This window comes from Arachis ipaensis, chromosome B5 (assembly GCF_059453495.1).
Source record: "Arachis ipaensis isolate K30076 ecotype BB chromosome B5, ASM5945349v1, whole genome shotgun sequence".
Classification (NCBI taxonomy): Eukaryota; Viridiplantae; Streptophyta; class Magnoliopsida; order Fabales; family Fabaceae; genus Arachis; species Arachis ipaensis.
Window position 1 is genome coordinate 133,821,546 of NC_142440.1, and position 17,035 is coordinate 133,838,580.

The 17,035-nt window shown below is 38.1% G+C and overlaps 2 protein-coding genes across 3 annotated transcripts; one reads left to right on the forward strand and one right to left on the reverse strand.

The window, feature by feature from the left end:
• Positions 1-253: 253 nt before the first annotated feature.
• MBD9 (methyl-CPG-binding domain 9) lies at positions 254-12,510 on the forward strand. 2 transcript variants are annotated; one of them, XM_016347772.3, is made up of 11 exons: positions 254-1,097; positions 2,382-2,568; positions 2,665-3,096; positions 3,232-4,308; positions 4,416-5,108; positions 5,677-5,982; positions 6,757-7,092; positions 7,938-8,036; positions 8,124-8,558; positions 9,034-11,214; positions 11,419-12,510. In XM_016347772.3, exons 1-11 carry the CDS (start codon positions 577-579, stop codon positions 11,707-11,709), a joined length of 6,558 nt encoding a protein of 2,185 aa, XP_016203258.1. In that variant the 5' UTR covers positions 254-576; the 3' UTR covers positions 11,710-12,510. The 2 variants fall into 2 exon arrangements, with proteins under 2 accessions (XP_016203258.1, XP_088342471.1); XM_088486345.1 differs by having other exon boundaries at positions 426-1,097; positions 2,382-3,096.
• A 639-nt stretch (positions 12,511-13,149) lies between these two features.
• HB-1 (homeobox 1) lies at positions 13,150-16,292 on the reverse strand. The gene is made up of 4 exons (XM_016347773.3): positions 15,656-16,292; positions 15,166-15,296; positions 14,511-14,750; positions 13,150-13,820 (listed from the first exon to the last, which is right to left on the reverse strand). The coding sequence occupies exons 1-4, from the start codon at positions 15,750-15,752 to the stop codon at positions 13,398-13,400; spliced, it is 891 nt and encodes a 296-aa protein (XP_016203259.1). The 5' UTR covers positions 15,753-16,292; the 3' UTR covers positions 13,150-13,397.
• Positions 16,293-17,035: the final 743 nt, after the last annotated feature.

Consider the following 17,035-nt stretch of genomic DNA (forward strand, 5'->3'; position numbering starts at 1 on the left):
TAGAATTATTTAGATAAAATTTTTTAAAATAATTGAAAATGAGAGAAACTTGAATCTGCTGGTAAAATAAATAATAAAAATATTAAATATAATTAAATATAATTATATAATATACTAATCGGCGCGCAACCAATTGCCATCCCTTCTACTGACTACTGAGTTCGAGTACTACTAACTAATATTTGCTCACTTCACTTCGCGACTTGGCACTTCAACAAACAAAACAAAACAAAAGAAATAAGGAAAAAGAGTTGCTAAAATTTAAAAAGAAGGAAAAAATTAAAAAAGAAAAAAGAAAAAAAAGCAAAAGAGAAGAAGGAAACAGAGAAAGAGATTTACGAGTTTACGCTCTGATACGGATACGGTCCCATCCCTGTCTTTCTCTTTTCCTCATTCTCTCTCTCTCTCTCTCTCTCTCTCTCTATCTCTCTCTCTCTTCAATCTTTTTCAGTTCCTCTTCGATCCGCGAACTCGCTTAGCTTCGCTTCACAATCTTTTCAACCTGTCGAATCGCACAATGGTACAACTGAAAAACCCTAACTCGCCTTCTTCTGACTCACTGCTACCCGCTCTCCGATGATCATGGAACTCACAGATTCCGGTTCCGCCGGCGACCGCACCACCGCTCCGCAGCCTCAAGACTCTCGCTCCTCCGGCCTCGAAATCGACCTCAACGAGATCCCTTACGCCGCAGCTTCACCTTCTTCCAACCACGCCGAAACCCTACCGCCGCCACCGGACTCCGCCGTCGACATCGTCCGCGCTTATCACGAGAACCCCGCGCCGCTACCAGGAGCTCCCGCCTCGCTACCCCGCGGCTCTGCTCCCTGTGCCACATGCTCTAAGCCGCCTGGTGCCGCCGGTGTTGTCGTCTGCGACGGCTGTGAGCGCGTGTTCCACATCGCATGTGCTGGGTTTCGCGGGACCCGCCAGGCGGCGATCCTTGATGAGTGGCTCTGCAGCGAGTGTGCCGTCGGCGGAGTGAGGAGCAAGAGGTGGCCGCTCGGCGTCAAGTCCAAGCAGCTCCTGGATATCAATGCCTCGCCGCCCAGTGATGCTGACGGAGAAGGTGCTGGCGAGGAGTTACAGGATTCGAGGTATGTGTTAAAAAAAAAAACTCTAGCTTTTTTCTTGTTATATATGCGTGAGCTGTTATAACCCTAGTTTTAGTTAGGCGTTGTTCTTCCAATGCAGTTTATGCGGCAAGTTTTAATCCTTTTACTTAATTTCAGTACGCTTGGAAACAAGTAGGATAGTTTATTGTTTATTCTGAGATTAAGAAATTTTAGGGTGTTAGAGCTAATGTAGTTAGGTGCTTTAATGGCGCGTTGTTGCACTGAGGAAAGTCGTTTTGATCTTCAAATTTAGTAAGTTCGTTGTATGCGTATAGGCTACCTTAGTTTTTTATTGGCAACTGTTTTTTCCCCCCTTTTTTTGGGGGTTTTGTGGTGGGGGGGGGGGGGGGGAGTTAGGTGGCTCACCAGATAATTGAACTTCTTAGATTTTAAATGCATATAGTGTTGAAACTGGGACACAGTTTGCTAATATGATTCCTGTTACAATTATATTGCTACCATAGCTTTTTCAGCATTTGTTTACCAAGAATCATTTGGTGCCATTTTTTGCAACCTTAGTATAAGGACATGATATTAGAAAAACAAGATTTGAAGCTTGCTATTATTACTAGTATCATTTTATTGTAAATTAGGTTAGGAAATGCACAAATGAAATGCTCTTATGTTTCTCTTCTTCACTCTTTGGTGTATTGTTTGTCGGTACAATGAGTTTTACAAAGTATTTTTGTTCATGTGTTAATGAAAAGAGATTTAAGCTCTGTAGGAATCTATCCATGTGAACCATAATCATTATGCATGGAATTTCATGTAATTCCCTGGCACTTGATGATGCATGCATCACAGCATCAGCATATCCAAACCGTCTTTCTTTGTCAAACTAACAAAAATTTTTTTTATTATGAGCACGCTTAGCGCATTCGCCTGTTAAAATTGTGTAAGGTAGGCATTAAATATGACCTATGTATCACTGTTCTTCAAGTTTCTGGTTTCCGAATAGTAGATTGTAAATGTCAAATCTCAATTAATTTCAGCATATTCTGATGAACTAAAATTTAGCCTAAGCAGCATATTATTTGAGTTTTGAGATTCATCAATTGACATGTTAATGTAATAATGTTTATTTGAAGTTTGAACACTGAAAGCTTTTATTCAAACTTGGTTGGTAGGTGTTGAATTTGTATGGTACTTCTCTTTTTATTGCTGAACCTTCTTACTTATTGAATTCGTGTATTTTAATTTAGCATAATGAATTTTCCGGAATCCCAGTTGCAATTGGTTACTGTTTACATTTATTTTTGATTTTAGAAAGCACACTCCGGGTGATAATTCTTTTGGTGCCAATCCATTTGGTGCCCCAGTGACATGTTCAAACTACTACAATGGGAACACTTTTGGCTTCCAAAAGGCATCGGGAGTTGTAACACATGCTGTTAGAGTGGGTTTTGAGGATATACTGAATCATACCCAATCAATGACTAGATGCTTTGAGGAGGTATATACAGATTTTCCTATTGGAATTCATAGTAATTGTAATAGTAATATAGCTATTAGAATCCCATCTCGGAGTCCAAATGAGATATTTTTGCAGGCTCTTAGAGACTTCATATCTGAAAGGCGTGGTGTGCTAGAGGAAGGTTGGCGAGTGGAATTTAGGCAATCCATGAACAGTTCTGAACTGTATGCAGTTTACTGTGCTCCTGATGGGAAAATTTTTGATTCTGTGTATGAAGTAGCTTGTTATTTGGGGCTAACATCTGGCTACAACTCTATGGAATCCGAAGTTAGAAATGATAGGTCTCTTGCTTCATTAGGTGGAACTCATCTATCCAGAAAAAGAAAGTCAACAAGGAATCTATCCAATGGTTTTGTCGAAAAATTAGGAACCTTGATCAATAGTTACTGTAGGGATTCTCCATCTGATGCTTTAACTGTGGAATGTACTGGTGATCATGGGCATGTCCACAAAGCCTCAGAAATTGCAAGAAAAGAGGATTGTCATTCAGGTTGTCTGCAATCTTCTGTAAGTAATCTCCTCTTATTTCTTAGTAGATCTGCTTTCTTATATTTCCCCATGCTAGTACATAATTTTGGGAATTGTTATAGTGAAGTTGAAAGTAAGTTTTCAAGCCTGACTATATGGTGTTTTATATTTCAGGATAGACTTCCTCTACGGTTCGGCGATTTTTTTGTTCTTTCTTTGGGAAAAGTTGATGATAGACCTACATATTATGATGTTCACCTTATCTGTCCCATAGGTTATAAATCTTGTTGGCATGATAAGATTACTGGTTCTCTTTTTACATGTGAAGTTTTAGAGGGTGGTGATTCTGGACCTATATTTAGGATAAAAAGGTGCTCTTGTTCTGAGTTTCCTGTTCCAGTTGGGTCAACTGTCCTATCAATGTCAAATCTCTGTCAATTTTTGAATAAAAATAATGGTGAGAGAAAGACTGATGATAGCATGGATTACGATGTTCATGAAAGTATCCAGATGATTCTTTCAGATCCTTGTGTGCCAACGGAAAATGATGTCATTAATTGTATTGCAAGTTTCTCAAATGAAACATGTGCTGGAGATTCAATATCCCAAGACTCAGGATTGATTGATGGAATTGGTGAAATTTTGGTGGAAGAGAGGTCATCATCTGCGGCTTGGAGAGTTATTTCTCAGAAGGTAGTAAATGCGTGCAATGATATCTGCAAGCAGAAAGGAAGCCTTAAGTTCTATTGTAAACATATTGAAGATGAACCGTGCTTACACAAATGGGACACAACTAGGAAAAAAAGTGATGCACACTTTTCTTTGTTGGATAAATTTTGTGGTTCACTATGTTCAGTTAGCGTTCCGGATGTAACTTATGCAGACAATGATCTAAAAGGTCTCTCTGAGGTTTTAGGAAAATGGCTGGAGCAAGATAGATTTGGATTAGATGTAGAATTTGTGCAAGAAGTATTGGAACAGCTTCCGGGTGTTAAAGAGTCTCTGAAGTATGAACTTCTAAGCAGTCGGAGTAATAGCTCATCATTGCCAACAGTTGAGAATGGTTTCCTAGTGGTTGAATGGAGAGGTGGATCACAATATCAGGATGAAAATGAAGCAGTTCAAGGTTCGTACAAGAAGCCCAGAAAAGTGGGACTGACTGAAAAAAGCGTCAGGGAAGATCGTTGTCCACCTCCTGGGAAGTCGTTATGTTCTAGAGTTCCTAGTGAACTTATTGGTGACATTCTTCAGGTATTCATAGTGCAACTGAATATATCTTTATTTTACTACCATTTTTATTATTTGTCTATAAGATACATGTTTTGACACGGCTCAACTTTTTTCCTTTTGACTTTCAGGTTTGGGAGCTTTTAGACCGATTTGATGAAATTCTGGACTTGAAAGAGCCGTTGTCGCTAGATGAGCTAGAGAAGGAACTTATCAACCCATGGTTTGATGAATTGGATTTGAATGAGAAATCTGAGAGGGACATTGATGCCGGTCAGGTTTTGAGTTCGCAAGGCACTGATGATGATTGTAGACCAACTCTGTCCTCAAGTTGTGACGCTGGCCCATCAAGATACAAAGAAAGTTCTCATGCCTTTATTCAAATGGAAACAGAAGCAATGAAAGAGGCAGCCCAAGTTAAGTTTGCATCTTTCACTTACGCTCGATGCTTTGGTGTAGCCTTGACAAAGGCCCATAATTCATTGCTAAGAGTGCTAGTTGGTGAACTGCAATCAAAGGTGGCTGCCCTGGTGGATCCAAATTTCGAACCTGGAGAGCCTAAAACAAGACGTGGAAGAAGGAAAGATATAGACAGTGCTATTCCTGCCAAACGTACGAAGCTCAATATGCTTCCTATTAATGAATTAACATGGCCAGAATTAGCTCGTCGATATATCTTGGCTGTCTTATCAATGGATGGGAACCTTGACTCAGCAGAAATTACTGCTCGTGAAAGTGGTAAAGTGTTTCGTTGCTTACGAGGTGATGGTGGCTTGCTTTGTGGTTCCCTTTCTGGTGTGGCTGGGATGGAGGCAGATGCACTGGTGAGCATGGCTTGTGTCTTAGGCAATGCTTGATGATTTGCATTTCATTTTAGCTTTTGTGATAAGATATTCATTTTCTTTATGGGGGGTTTCTATATGGATTTATCTTGCCACTTCTGAGTTGTGTACACTGTACACAAGTACTTTCATTTATTTTGGTGTTGGCAGAAGGACATGGCTTAGAACACAAAAGGAAGTCAAAGATTATTTATTTTAGGGGCCATGGAGAGGCCTTTTTAGTTTGCAGTTGAACTAAGCTAGAAAATGCATATTGCATTGTTGATCTGGAAGCATTCAGGATGGTCATTTTGATAGCTTTATTCCTTTGTTTTAGCTTTATTGTGGCTTGAGAGCTCTTTCCATCTCAGAGCTGAATTACTTTTAGGATTATGTGTCGTTTTGTCATGCAAGATTTGCTGCTAGTCAAAGTGTTAAACCTGTCTACAATATGGTTAGCCTTTATCAAATAGAAGATCAAATGTTTCTGGTTTTAAAATACATAGTCAAACTGAAAGGAGTTCTTAAAAGTTTTTTTTGTTTATTTTTTTTTTGTTTTGGGGGATTGCAGTTGCTTGCTGAGGCTACAAAGAAAATATTTGGTTCTTTGAGCAAAGAGAATGATGTGCTAACCATGGAAGATGATGAGTCCGATGCAAATGATCCTTCTGAAAAAAAATTGGGGAGTGATGGTATTCTTCCCGAATGGGCACAGAAGCTAGAACCTGTCAGAAAGTTGCCAACAAATGTCGGAACCCGAATCAGAAAGTGCGTCTATGATGCTCTGGAAATGAATCCTCCGGAGTGGGCGAGAGAAATACTTGAGCGTTCCATTAGCAAGGAAGTGTACAAGGGAAATGCATCTGGACCAACGAAGGTGTTATTCTGTTTTATCCTTTGCTATATTTAATTTCTTGACACAAGTGGAAATGGCAATACTCATGGTACAACCACTTGTTTTGTTTCACAATATAACTGGTAGCTTTGCAATGTCTTTTTTTTTTCTTCCCTTCTTTTGTGTTTTCCTTTCCACTATGGATCAGATATCTTCCAAAATTTTTTAAATAGATTCCAATATTCCAATGGTCCAGAAAACTGTCAACTACTAGTAGCACTCGTGCAATGGTTGGACTGTTGGACCACAGATTTTCCCGTATTCAATTTTCTAACATTCAGTTCATTGATATCTACAGCAATATCCAATCCATCTAAAGTTTATGTTTTTTAGAGAGATGTTATTTGAACATATCAAACAAATCCACCTATAGTGTCCATAGTGGCAACAAGGTAGAGAGTAGTATATACATTTGGCTTTTTCCACTGCAGGTGGCAACTTCGGATATGATCATTTATCATTTCTGTAGCTTTTATTCCAGATGTACATGAAAAACGATGTTATGTACCTTAACTCTTTTATTGTCACCTATGCCAATATACAATACATGTTTTTGAAAATTATGTTCTCTGAAATTCTGCTTAGAGAAACCGTATTCTTACATTTCTTATATGGCTGTATATGGCAAAAATAAATGGCTTGTTCTCTAATCTTTATAGATGACACTGATAGCTCTGTTATTTTCATTTTGTTTTTATTATGGTGTGATTTATGGAGCTTAATCCTGAATTGAGTATTCTTACTGTTCAAAAACAGAAAGCAGTTCTTCAACTGTTAAGTGATCTGTTTCGTGGAGGAGTGCAGCAGAACCCTAATAAAGGAAGGAAGAAAAAGATTGTTTTGTCAATTTCTGACATTATCATGAAACAATGCCGCATTGTATTACGCCGTGCTGCAGCTGCTGATGATTCAAAGGTTTTCTGCAATTTGCTGGGTAGAAAGTTAATCAATTCTTCTGATAATGATGATGAGGGGCTTCTTGGATCTCCAGCTATGGTGTCCCGTCCTCTTGACTTCCGCACTATCGACCTAAGGTTGGCTGCTGGAGCTTATGGGGGATCTCATGAAGCTTTTCTTGAGGATGTTCATGAGGTCTGTGTTGTGTCAAACCTAGATTGCTTTAACCAAACTGTCTTCCGAATGTCTTTCATTCTCATAGGCTTTCCAATGTTCTTTGATATGTATTTTAGTTTTGTTATTTGTCATACTATTTCCTCCCTGTTTCTTATTATAATATAATATTACAGAAGCATTTAATGTCCTTAGTACACCAAAACTCTGGCCATTATATGACATAGGGTTTTTAGGGGAAGTGATAATTTGCAGCTCATAATACAAATGAAAAGATTCTGTTGATAGCAGATTGAGCAAGATTTTTCTTCTTAAAATGGTTTGGCATCTGCATTTTCACACTTCACTGACATGCATTTTTGTTAATCTGAATACTATTAAATAGCATGCCCTGCAAATTATTCTTGTTCTACCTATTTTTGGGAACTTATTCACTGTTTGATTCCATGGCTCATCAGGGATCATCATATATTTCCTCAAATCTTCCAACTATTATCTTCATGTGCTGTCTAAAAGATTCTCAAGTCACTCAAGATGTTGACAACTTTCTTACATACATTTTTATGGTTTTCTCAGGTTTTCCTGTGCTTCTAGCTATAGAAATCTGGATGTACTCTCCATACTGGAGACCTTAGTTAGGAGAGTAGATCAATAGGTGAAACTATTAAAAAGGATTTAAAATTAATGATTCTGAAGTGATTATGAATTACAATAGAAGATTTAAGAATTAACGATTCTGAAGTGATTGTGAATTACATTAGAATAGATAGTATGACCTCATGTGATCGACGTAGCCGACCTCACTTAGTGAGAGAAGGCTGTTTTTTTGTGGGCACTAAACTGTAAGTTCTGGATTTGCTGTGCAGCTTTGGAACAATGTTCGTGTTGCTTTTGGGGATCAACCTGATTTAGTTGAACTGGCTGAAAAATTATCCCAGAATTTCAAATCATTGTATGATGAGGAGGTTGGTAGCCTTTGTGTATGTGGATACATTAATATATATGTAATTGTGCTTTCTCTACTAAAGCATTTGAATCATTTCTGGGTACAGGTTGTCACCTATTTTGAAAAATTTGTGGAGTATTCGAAGGTGGGATGCTTGAATGCAGAAATGAGAAAAGAAGTTGAAGATTTTATTGCATCAACAAGTGAGATTCCTAAAGCTCCTTGGGATGAGGGAGTCTGTAAAGTATGTGGGATTGATAGGGATGATGATAGTGTCTTACTATGTGATACTTGTGATGCTGAGTATCATACATATTGTCTGAATCCTCCACTTGCAAGGATCCCTGAAGGAAACTGGTACTGCCCTTCTTGTGTCAATGGTAAGCATGCCACTCAAGATGTTACAAATCATGCGCAGATTATTGGCAAGCGTCGAAGTAAGAAGTTCCAGGGAGAAGTTCATTCTCTTTACTTGGATGTGCTAACTCATTTATCTGCTGTAATGGAAGAAAAAGAATACTGGGAGTACAGTGTGGGCGAGGTTTGTTGATTTGTACATTTATTTTGCCTTTTGTTTCATGTTTCTACTTTTCTTTTATTTTTAATTTTTTTTCCTGGATTATATTACTTGATATTTGATATGTCATCCTTTGCGGTGAAAAGGATTTCTTTCATAGTTATTGAAGAGTTGTGGTATATGCTGCCATTGCCCATTTATCAAAGGAATGATATTAATTTGATTCTTTTTGCATTGATGATATACTGCCTTGATTCTTGTGATTGCTGATTTACATTTCTTGCTTGAATTCCTTGATAGAGCTCATTCTCTTGTATCAGAAAATGATTTCTGCCTTTTAAAGATGCATTCTGATTTTGAAATATTATGTTTTATGCTTGTTAAAGTTGACTACTGTTGTTTCTTGGTTTAAACTGCTGTTCTTTGCAAGCTGTTTTGTGATGGCATATTTCTATGACTATGCTATTGTCTCCCTTAACTTATATTTTAATGTTTGCAGAGAACTTCCCTTCTTAAGTTTTTGTGCGATGAGTTGCTTAACTCTTCCCTGATACGGCAGCACCTTGAGCAATGTGCAGATTTATCTGCTGAGTTACATCAGAAATTGCGTTCCCTCTCCACAGAATGGAAAAACCTGAAAACTAAAGAAGATATCTTATCCTCAAAGGCTGCAAAAGTTGTTACATGCATGCCAAATACCACTGGAGAAGTTGGTTTCAAGGAAGGGGTCACAGCTGCACTCTCAAGTACGGGTAAATGTCTGGTGCAGCCACATAATGTAATTGACAATCCTAATAATTTTGGGGTATCTGTTGATAGTTTGCAGTCAGAAGAGGTTACTAACGAGAAGCATAGGCTCAATGGTGTTGACAAAAGTGTATCTGTGATAAATTCAGATTCTGAAAACAAACACTTGAACTCCATAGATGTAGAAGGACAACTTAGGAATGTCTCTGCAGCTGTGGCATCCCAGTGTATGGATAAATCCACAAAATCTTTTCCATCACCAAGTCATATGCCTCATGAACAAAATGGTACTAGTGGAGCAGCTCATATCCAGGGTAATCACCAGAAATGTGACGTGAATGACATATCTACTGTTGATGAGTCAGAACCGTATCGCCTTGAGATCAATGCCATCAAGAGTGATATTTCACGATTAGAAGACTCCATAGCTGATGTCGGATCAAAGCTTCTGAAACTTTCCATTCGTCGGGAATTTTTGGGAATTGACTCCATTGGTCGCCTGTATTATGCGTCAGCTGTAGGCAGAGGTCGTTTAGTCGTTGATGCAAGTGCTGCAGTTCTGTATGGAAGACAAATGGCAGTTGGCAGAGATTCTGTTGACAAGTTTTCTTCCCTGCAGCATAATGTATTATCCGACAAGGATAACTATAAGATCATAGGGTTGCAGAAGGACTCCTCTTGTTTAATGTCTCCACCAAGTGATGGTTCAGGCATTAGTTCTTCATGGGTTGCTTATGAAACTGATGCAGAAATAGAAGAGCTTTTAAGTTGGCTGAAGGACAATGACCCTAAAGAAAAAGAACTGAAAGATTCTATTATGATGTGGCCAAAATCAAGAGCTCAAGAGTTTCTTAATTCACCGAATGAAGGTCAGGTTGAGGAACAAGGGAATTTTCCTATACCAAGAAATAAGGAGAAAACAGCATCCAATTCTCTGGTTACAAAGGCGACATCTTTGCTGGAAAAGAATTATGGTCCATTCTTTGAGTGGGATGGCACTGAAGTGTCGAAGAAGCGAAGTAAAAATGCCAGAGTAAATAATGATGAAAAGTTGTATAGGTGTGAATGCCTAGAACCAATATGGCCATCTAGGAAGCACTGCATGTCTTGCCACAAAACTGTTTCAAGTGATGTTGAGCTGGTTGAACACATTGATGGGAAATGCAATGCAGGTCTTCCAGCCTTGGAGAAGAATAGGGATGATAATTTATCTTCTAAAGGAAGAGGGAACACAAAATGTGATTCCTCTCGGGAAATATTCAGAGGTGATGCAGATACAGCTGGAACTGCGGCTGCAACCAATGTTTCTTCTAAGCTTAGCTCAAGATTGATTAAATTTTCAAATGAAGAATCCTCTTGCCCATTTAACTTTGAAGATATATGTTCTAAGTTTGTGACAAATGATTCATGCAAGGAAGTTGTCAGAGAAATAGGTCTTATTGGTTCAAATGGGATTCCATCCTTTCTTCCTTCCATATCTCCCTTTGTTAGTGATTCTACACTCATGCTATTCTCAGCTCAAAACAATGATCGTACTGGTGGTGGAGAATCACTAACATCAGAATGTCAGGTTTCTCTGGGAAGCACTGATGGAGCTGGCAAATGCCATGATAAAAAGTCTGGAATGTCTTTAGCTTCAAATGAAATTAGTAAAGCAGGGATTTCCAATAAAATATCTTTGGAACAAAAAGATGGAAATCTCTCTGAAGGAAATCCTGCTTTGGATATAGGGGTAGATAGCTGCTGTGTGGTCCCATTGTCTTCTTTGAGACCATTAGTTGGCAGATCTTCACATATTTTGAGGCAACTGAAGATCAGTTTACTGGATATGGATGCTGCTCTCCCAAAGGTTGCTTTGAGACCATCAAAGGCACAGTCAGACAGAAGGCAGGCATGGCGGGCATTTGTAAAATCTGCAGAGACAATATATCAGGTTTGTCTTTCTTCTCTGGCTCTAGAATATATATATCAACAGTCATTGTCGAAACACATCTCATTTCTCATTTTCAGCTTTGCAGCTTAGCTTACAGAGATACGGTTTTAGCCTTGGGAAACGTAGTGCTAAATTTCAAGTTCAAGTATATTAGAGACAAACTACTTATTTGTTTTGTAAGTGATGTTCCTTTCATTTTTCCAGATGGTTCAGGCGACAATTTCACTTGAGGATATGATTAAGACAGAGTACTTAAGAAATGACTGGTGGTATTGGTCATCATTCTCTGCTGCTGTCAAATCGTCTACTTTGCCTTCCCTTGCCCTTCGGATATATTCTCTTGATTCAGCTATTATATATGAGAAAATGCCCAATTCAAGTGGTGACAGCTCGGAACCTTCTGCGACGGAACAGAAGCCACCGGCCAATGCTGATGCAGATAAACTGAAAGCAAGCCGGAAGTCAAGTCGGAAAAGGAAGGAACCGGATGGTTGATCATTACTGTATTTCTTGGCTGAGAAAAGCAGAAAGCTGGTCATTTTTATATGCTGTGTTATTGATCATCCACTGATATCAAGTTTGGATGAGAGAGCTCATGGCATGGGGCTGACTTCAGGTTATTGAAACGGCAGCCACAGCTGCTGGTGTCACTTGTATGCTTGTACATATAGGTAAAGCTGACCTGCTAACCCAGATGCCGGTTTTTGGCTAAGCAGAATTTGTAGATCTACCTGCTTGCGGTGAGGGCACCAGCAGGAGGTAATTGAGGATGCGTCCAATTTTGAAATGTTTTCTGCTGCTGCTGCTGCTGCTGGCCCAATTTGTTGCTCCATAGCGAGAAGTGGCATTTACCTTTTTCATTTTTCTAGCAGAGTCTGATCCATATATGTATACATGGAATTATTGTAAAGAAGGAATAGATGAGAAGTTGAAAAAAAAAAAAGGATGGGAAAGAAGTCAGAATATGTTAATTTGAGCAGTTGTAGGCAAATATTCATTCTTTCATATTTTTCTCTCACCCCTCACTAAAGTCCTGCACACGCATGCCCATGATTTTGTTCCTGGGCATCTGCAGATGTGTTAGAATGCAGGGTAATTATTGGAATCAATGCATTTTTCCGTCTGCTTATTGTGCATGCCTAGTGCGAGTTCTTTTGTTTTGTTTTACTTGCTGTAGTTCTATCTTCATCGTCATGGGGCACATCATGTAGAGATGTCAGTGTCCAACACCCCTGGCCCTAAGTCGGTCTGAGCTCTCAATTCTTAATGGTATGAAAGTGAAACACCATTCATTCATGCATGTTGCCATGAGATCCAACTTATTTGTCTCTTTGTATGCATTAATCTGTGCTAATAATTCAGATGCATTGCACATGTAGATGTGCAGCTGGCAGGTCCGTTCACATGAAGCAGTGGCTGCTTCTGCGTCTTCTCTGCCAATCATTTGGATCTGTTATCTGCCATGCGCAGATTGTCCTGGTTTGGGTGTCTTCCATGGATGCGAATCTCTAAGCTTTGGGACAAAAATAGATCTGTTATGTAGCATGAATCTCTGACATGTTAGGATCTGTATGAGGGCTACTAAATTATTCAAGTTCTCTAGCACTGTGATGTGCTGATTTACTGTCGCAAGTTTACATGGAATCATGAAGTGCCTATCATCCAATGCTTACAGTTGGTTAATGCATCCACTAGGTATTTTACAGTATTTAATTGTTATTTAGTGGTATCCTTTCTCACTATTGTTAATGACATAATTATCCATATTTCTCAAATCAAAACCAGGCAAAAGTAATCGTATCCTTGGACAGTATGCGAATTTGCTTGGATTTGTTCATTTGAGCATCTGACATGACATCCTAGTAAAACGCCTCTTTAATTACTACAAATACGAAGCAATGTAATGGTAAACAATTAATACTACACGGGAAATAGATATAACTATGGTTTATTAGCTATACGTTTTCACTTCAAACATACTTGAGCATGGAATTACAACATAAGACTCCACTGACCATATTACCTGGACTCTATTTATTTATTATAAACGCACTCCCCTTCAAAGGGTAATATATATAAGCCACCCAACCCAAACGTTTACTTTTTCTTTGTCGACCACATGATCCATCATCATCTACTTTAATTATACAATACTTTTTAAAACTTTTCCATTAAGCAACTACTTAGAAAAGCACTGCTGCATTATTCAACATAATATTACCCCACCAACGCAATACCTCCCCTTCTTCTTGGTTCTGTTGCTCAGCTTCAGCAGCAACAAAAACATCTGAGAAGATACTCCTCCCATCATCACTCCCATCCTCCTCCTCTGACTGAACCCTCTCAATTGGGGCCATGCTATTGCCGCTATTGCCGCCATAGTTCTCAGCAGGAAAGTATGAATCAACACTCTCAACAACAAGCTGTGGACTACTACCCTCATCAACCACGGCGCTTCCAACACTCCCGGTGCTCAGCCGATCCTCAACCTTCATGCTGATGATTTGAGCTATCTCAACTGGAAGCGGTTCGGCTTTGTTGTCCGATATCGGCTCCCCCGGCATATCTTTAGCTTGCAATTGAAGCTTTTCATTCAAGGATACCACCTGTAGGAGAGTCAATATGTCAGTTAAGAATCATAGTTTAGTGTCCACTTGTTAACTAGTTTATCTGGCTGGCTCACATAATCCTTTTACAAAATTCATTGGTCCTTTTCACTAAAGGAAGTCTTAAGCATAGTGTGAGAAGGCTACAAAGGTATATTCGCCATAGCTACTTTGAAAGGGCCTTCTTTTTCAAATGAGGTGGGGTTCAGAACAGATGCTACTTCTTTGCTAGTATGTGATTATTGTAAGTGTCGAATCTCATGTGTAGGGCCCTCTCTAGAAAGCTCCCAATCATCTTATTGGTGGAAGTGTCGATTTGCTTCCCTGTGATGATGGACTTCTGATTGGAAATGCACTAAATTCTATCCTATACAGGAACCTCACTGTTGACAGATAGTCTATATTCTTCTATTCACCCAAAATTCCATTGCCCTTATGCAAGGTGTTATCTTTTATAGTGTTCACTTCACCCATTCCCCCAATTGCATAAATCCCCATCAAATCTCAATAGCAAAATCTATCTTCTTTTTAGATTAAGGCCTTGTATAGTATCTGTCTCAATAGAAATGTGAAATGTCTCTTTTTTATTATTATTATTTTAGGTTTTTTGTATTTTAATTATTCTAAAACACTAATCAAACATGGTCTAAATGAATTAAAGTTTTAAACAACATAGATGATACATGTTACCTCAGATTTGAGCTTTTCATTCTCCTTCACAATGGAATCATATGTTGAAAGTAGGGAATCATAGGAAGCCTTGAGAACATCGTAATCCCTTTCAAGTTGCTTGGTCTTCCACCGAGCCCTGCGGTTCTGGAACCACACTGCCACCTGCCTCGGCTGCAACCCCAGCTTCTTCGCCAGCTGGGTTTTCCTCTCTGGCTCCAGCTTGTTCTCTTCCTCGAAGCTTTTCTCCAACAGATTGACCTGAAAAATCAACCACATAGAGTGGTGTCACAATAGGAATATTTTCAAGCTATGATATATCATAATTTTTTTCACAGCAATATAAATCAATGAAACTGAAGGGAATAAGTCAAATTGCTTTGCTAAAAATCTTTCCCATCAATCTTGTTAATCAGTAAATTGATAACAAGAACAAGCAATTCAACTCATTCTTTCATTGTGGTTTAAGTAGCAATAAGAAGGAAATGGTTTCGAATTTCTCTTTAAAACCAAACTCAAAGCAAATGTCAAACCAAGACTCTATATATGGTTATGGTGTTGACAAAAATATGCTGCTTATCATAAAGAAACATAAGATCAGATGCATATTATACTAAGAGCATCAACATACTGAAACAACCAAAACATAGTTTCAATCAATCATCAAACAATGAACCTGTTCGGAAGTGAGGCGGCGCTTCTTCTCTGGCAGCTGCTCCTCATAGTACTCATCATCAAACAGATCATCCGGTGAGCTGAAGAAAGGTCGCCTCTTTGAGCTTTCATCCATGCTCAGGATCGACCTTCCTGATATGATTTCAATTCAAAATCACACACAAACTAAACAATTAACTCACTTTTGTGCATTACTATCAGTTTCAAAAACAGCTAAAGTTCTGAACTCTAAGAACACAGTAACATAATAGCAAAGAAAAGAAAAAAATAATGAAAAATTTCAATTCATGACCCATGTTGGATGCACAATCAAGTTGCTTACTTTTAACGAAAACCAAAACAGAATTTCATGTTAATCGGCCCTTTGACCGCCTAAATCCAAAGCAAAAATTTAAACTTTTTCCATTTCAAAGTTGAGAACATTTCCAATTTCCATCATAACCATCAAAATTCAAAAAACAGAAAGAGAGAGAGATGAAAGTCAAAGTCACCTCGAAAAGCGAGATCAGCAGTAGTGCCAAGGAAGAGCATGTTGTTGTTCCCCCTACAAGCAGATGGATCAAAGAAAAGCCTCCCACCAGATTCCATGACTCAGAGAGAGAGAGAGACAAGAGAAGCAAATAGAGATCACAAAGACGATGTGTGTGTGTGTGTGTGTGTTTAAGAGTTTGCTTATTATCTTAGCAACTTAGTAGTAGTAGTAGTAGTAGTAGTAGTTTGAATTAGAAGGTGGTTGTGAATATTATGATTATGGGTTGGGATTAAAAGATCATGAGCTTATGGCGGAAGAAGCTGGTTGTCCAAAGCAACCTTGCAGGAGTCTCCAACGGGCATATGCAAAATCCCATCATGCACTGCTTCCTCCCAATCTTTCCCACCCACCCAACTCACTCTCTTTTCTGTTATTCAGTTTCACTCTCGGCAACGTAGCCGGGGAAGAAGGAGGCTTTTTGGTCCCAGATGATGGGCTCGCCGGAGTTGGAATTTTCCGGCGACTGTTAGTGTTTGTGTGTGTCACTCTGTGTGTTATAGTAAACTGTCTTTTGCGGCTAAACTTGTTCGACTGAGCCACCCCGCCTCTTATACTGCTTATTCTGCATCTCAAATTACTCAACTGCCCCTCTTTCCTTTCATTTTCAACGTCATCATATGCTTAAAATATGCAATTCTTTTCGTTTATTTATTTAAATTTATATCAAGATAATTCTCACTTTATTCATAAATTTTCCAAAATTGACAACGATTACTTTAACACCGTTCTTTCTTTATTATTTTTTTTGTCACACTATTTTTAGTTGTTTAAAGGTTAAAATATTATATATTTAATATTTTTTTTAATTTTTATGGTTCGCTGAAAACTTCTAAATATGAAGTCAAAGATGATTTTAATAGAAAAAAAATATATAAAAAAGGGACATTATTATAGAAGACAAGATATATATAAAATAGAACATAAAAAAATATTACTTCCATTTACATGCAATTTTAAAAATGTTCAATTTGATAGCTCATCCTTAAATGGAGACATATATATATATATATATATTTTTTTTATCAGAGATGAAAAGACTCAAACTCACAATTTCTTAAGTGAGTATAAAGAGATTATGTCATTTGAACTATAACTCATTGAAAATGGAAACATTATATTTACATCAATAGGTTAGATTTAAAATACTAGTCAAATTAACCATTTTTTTTGGTACAAAATAAAAAAACGTCTAAAACCTTGCTAAATTTGTTGAAAAAAAAAATCTCTAAAGTGAAGAGAATTGTAAAATGATAAGATAATGTGTTAATTATTGTTGAATTTTAAATTTTTATCATGTGAAAGCATTACTATCTTGATTCAAGAGAGATTAAATTCTTAT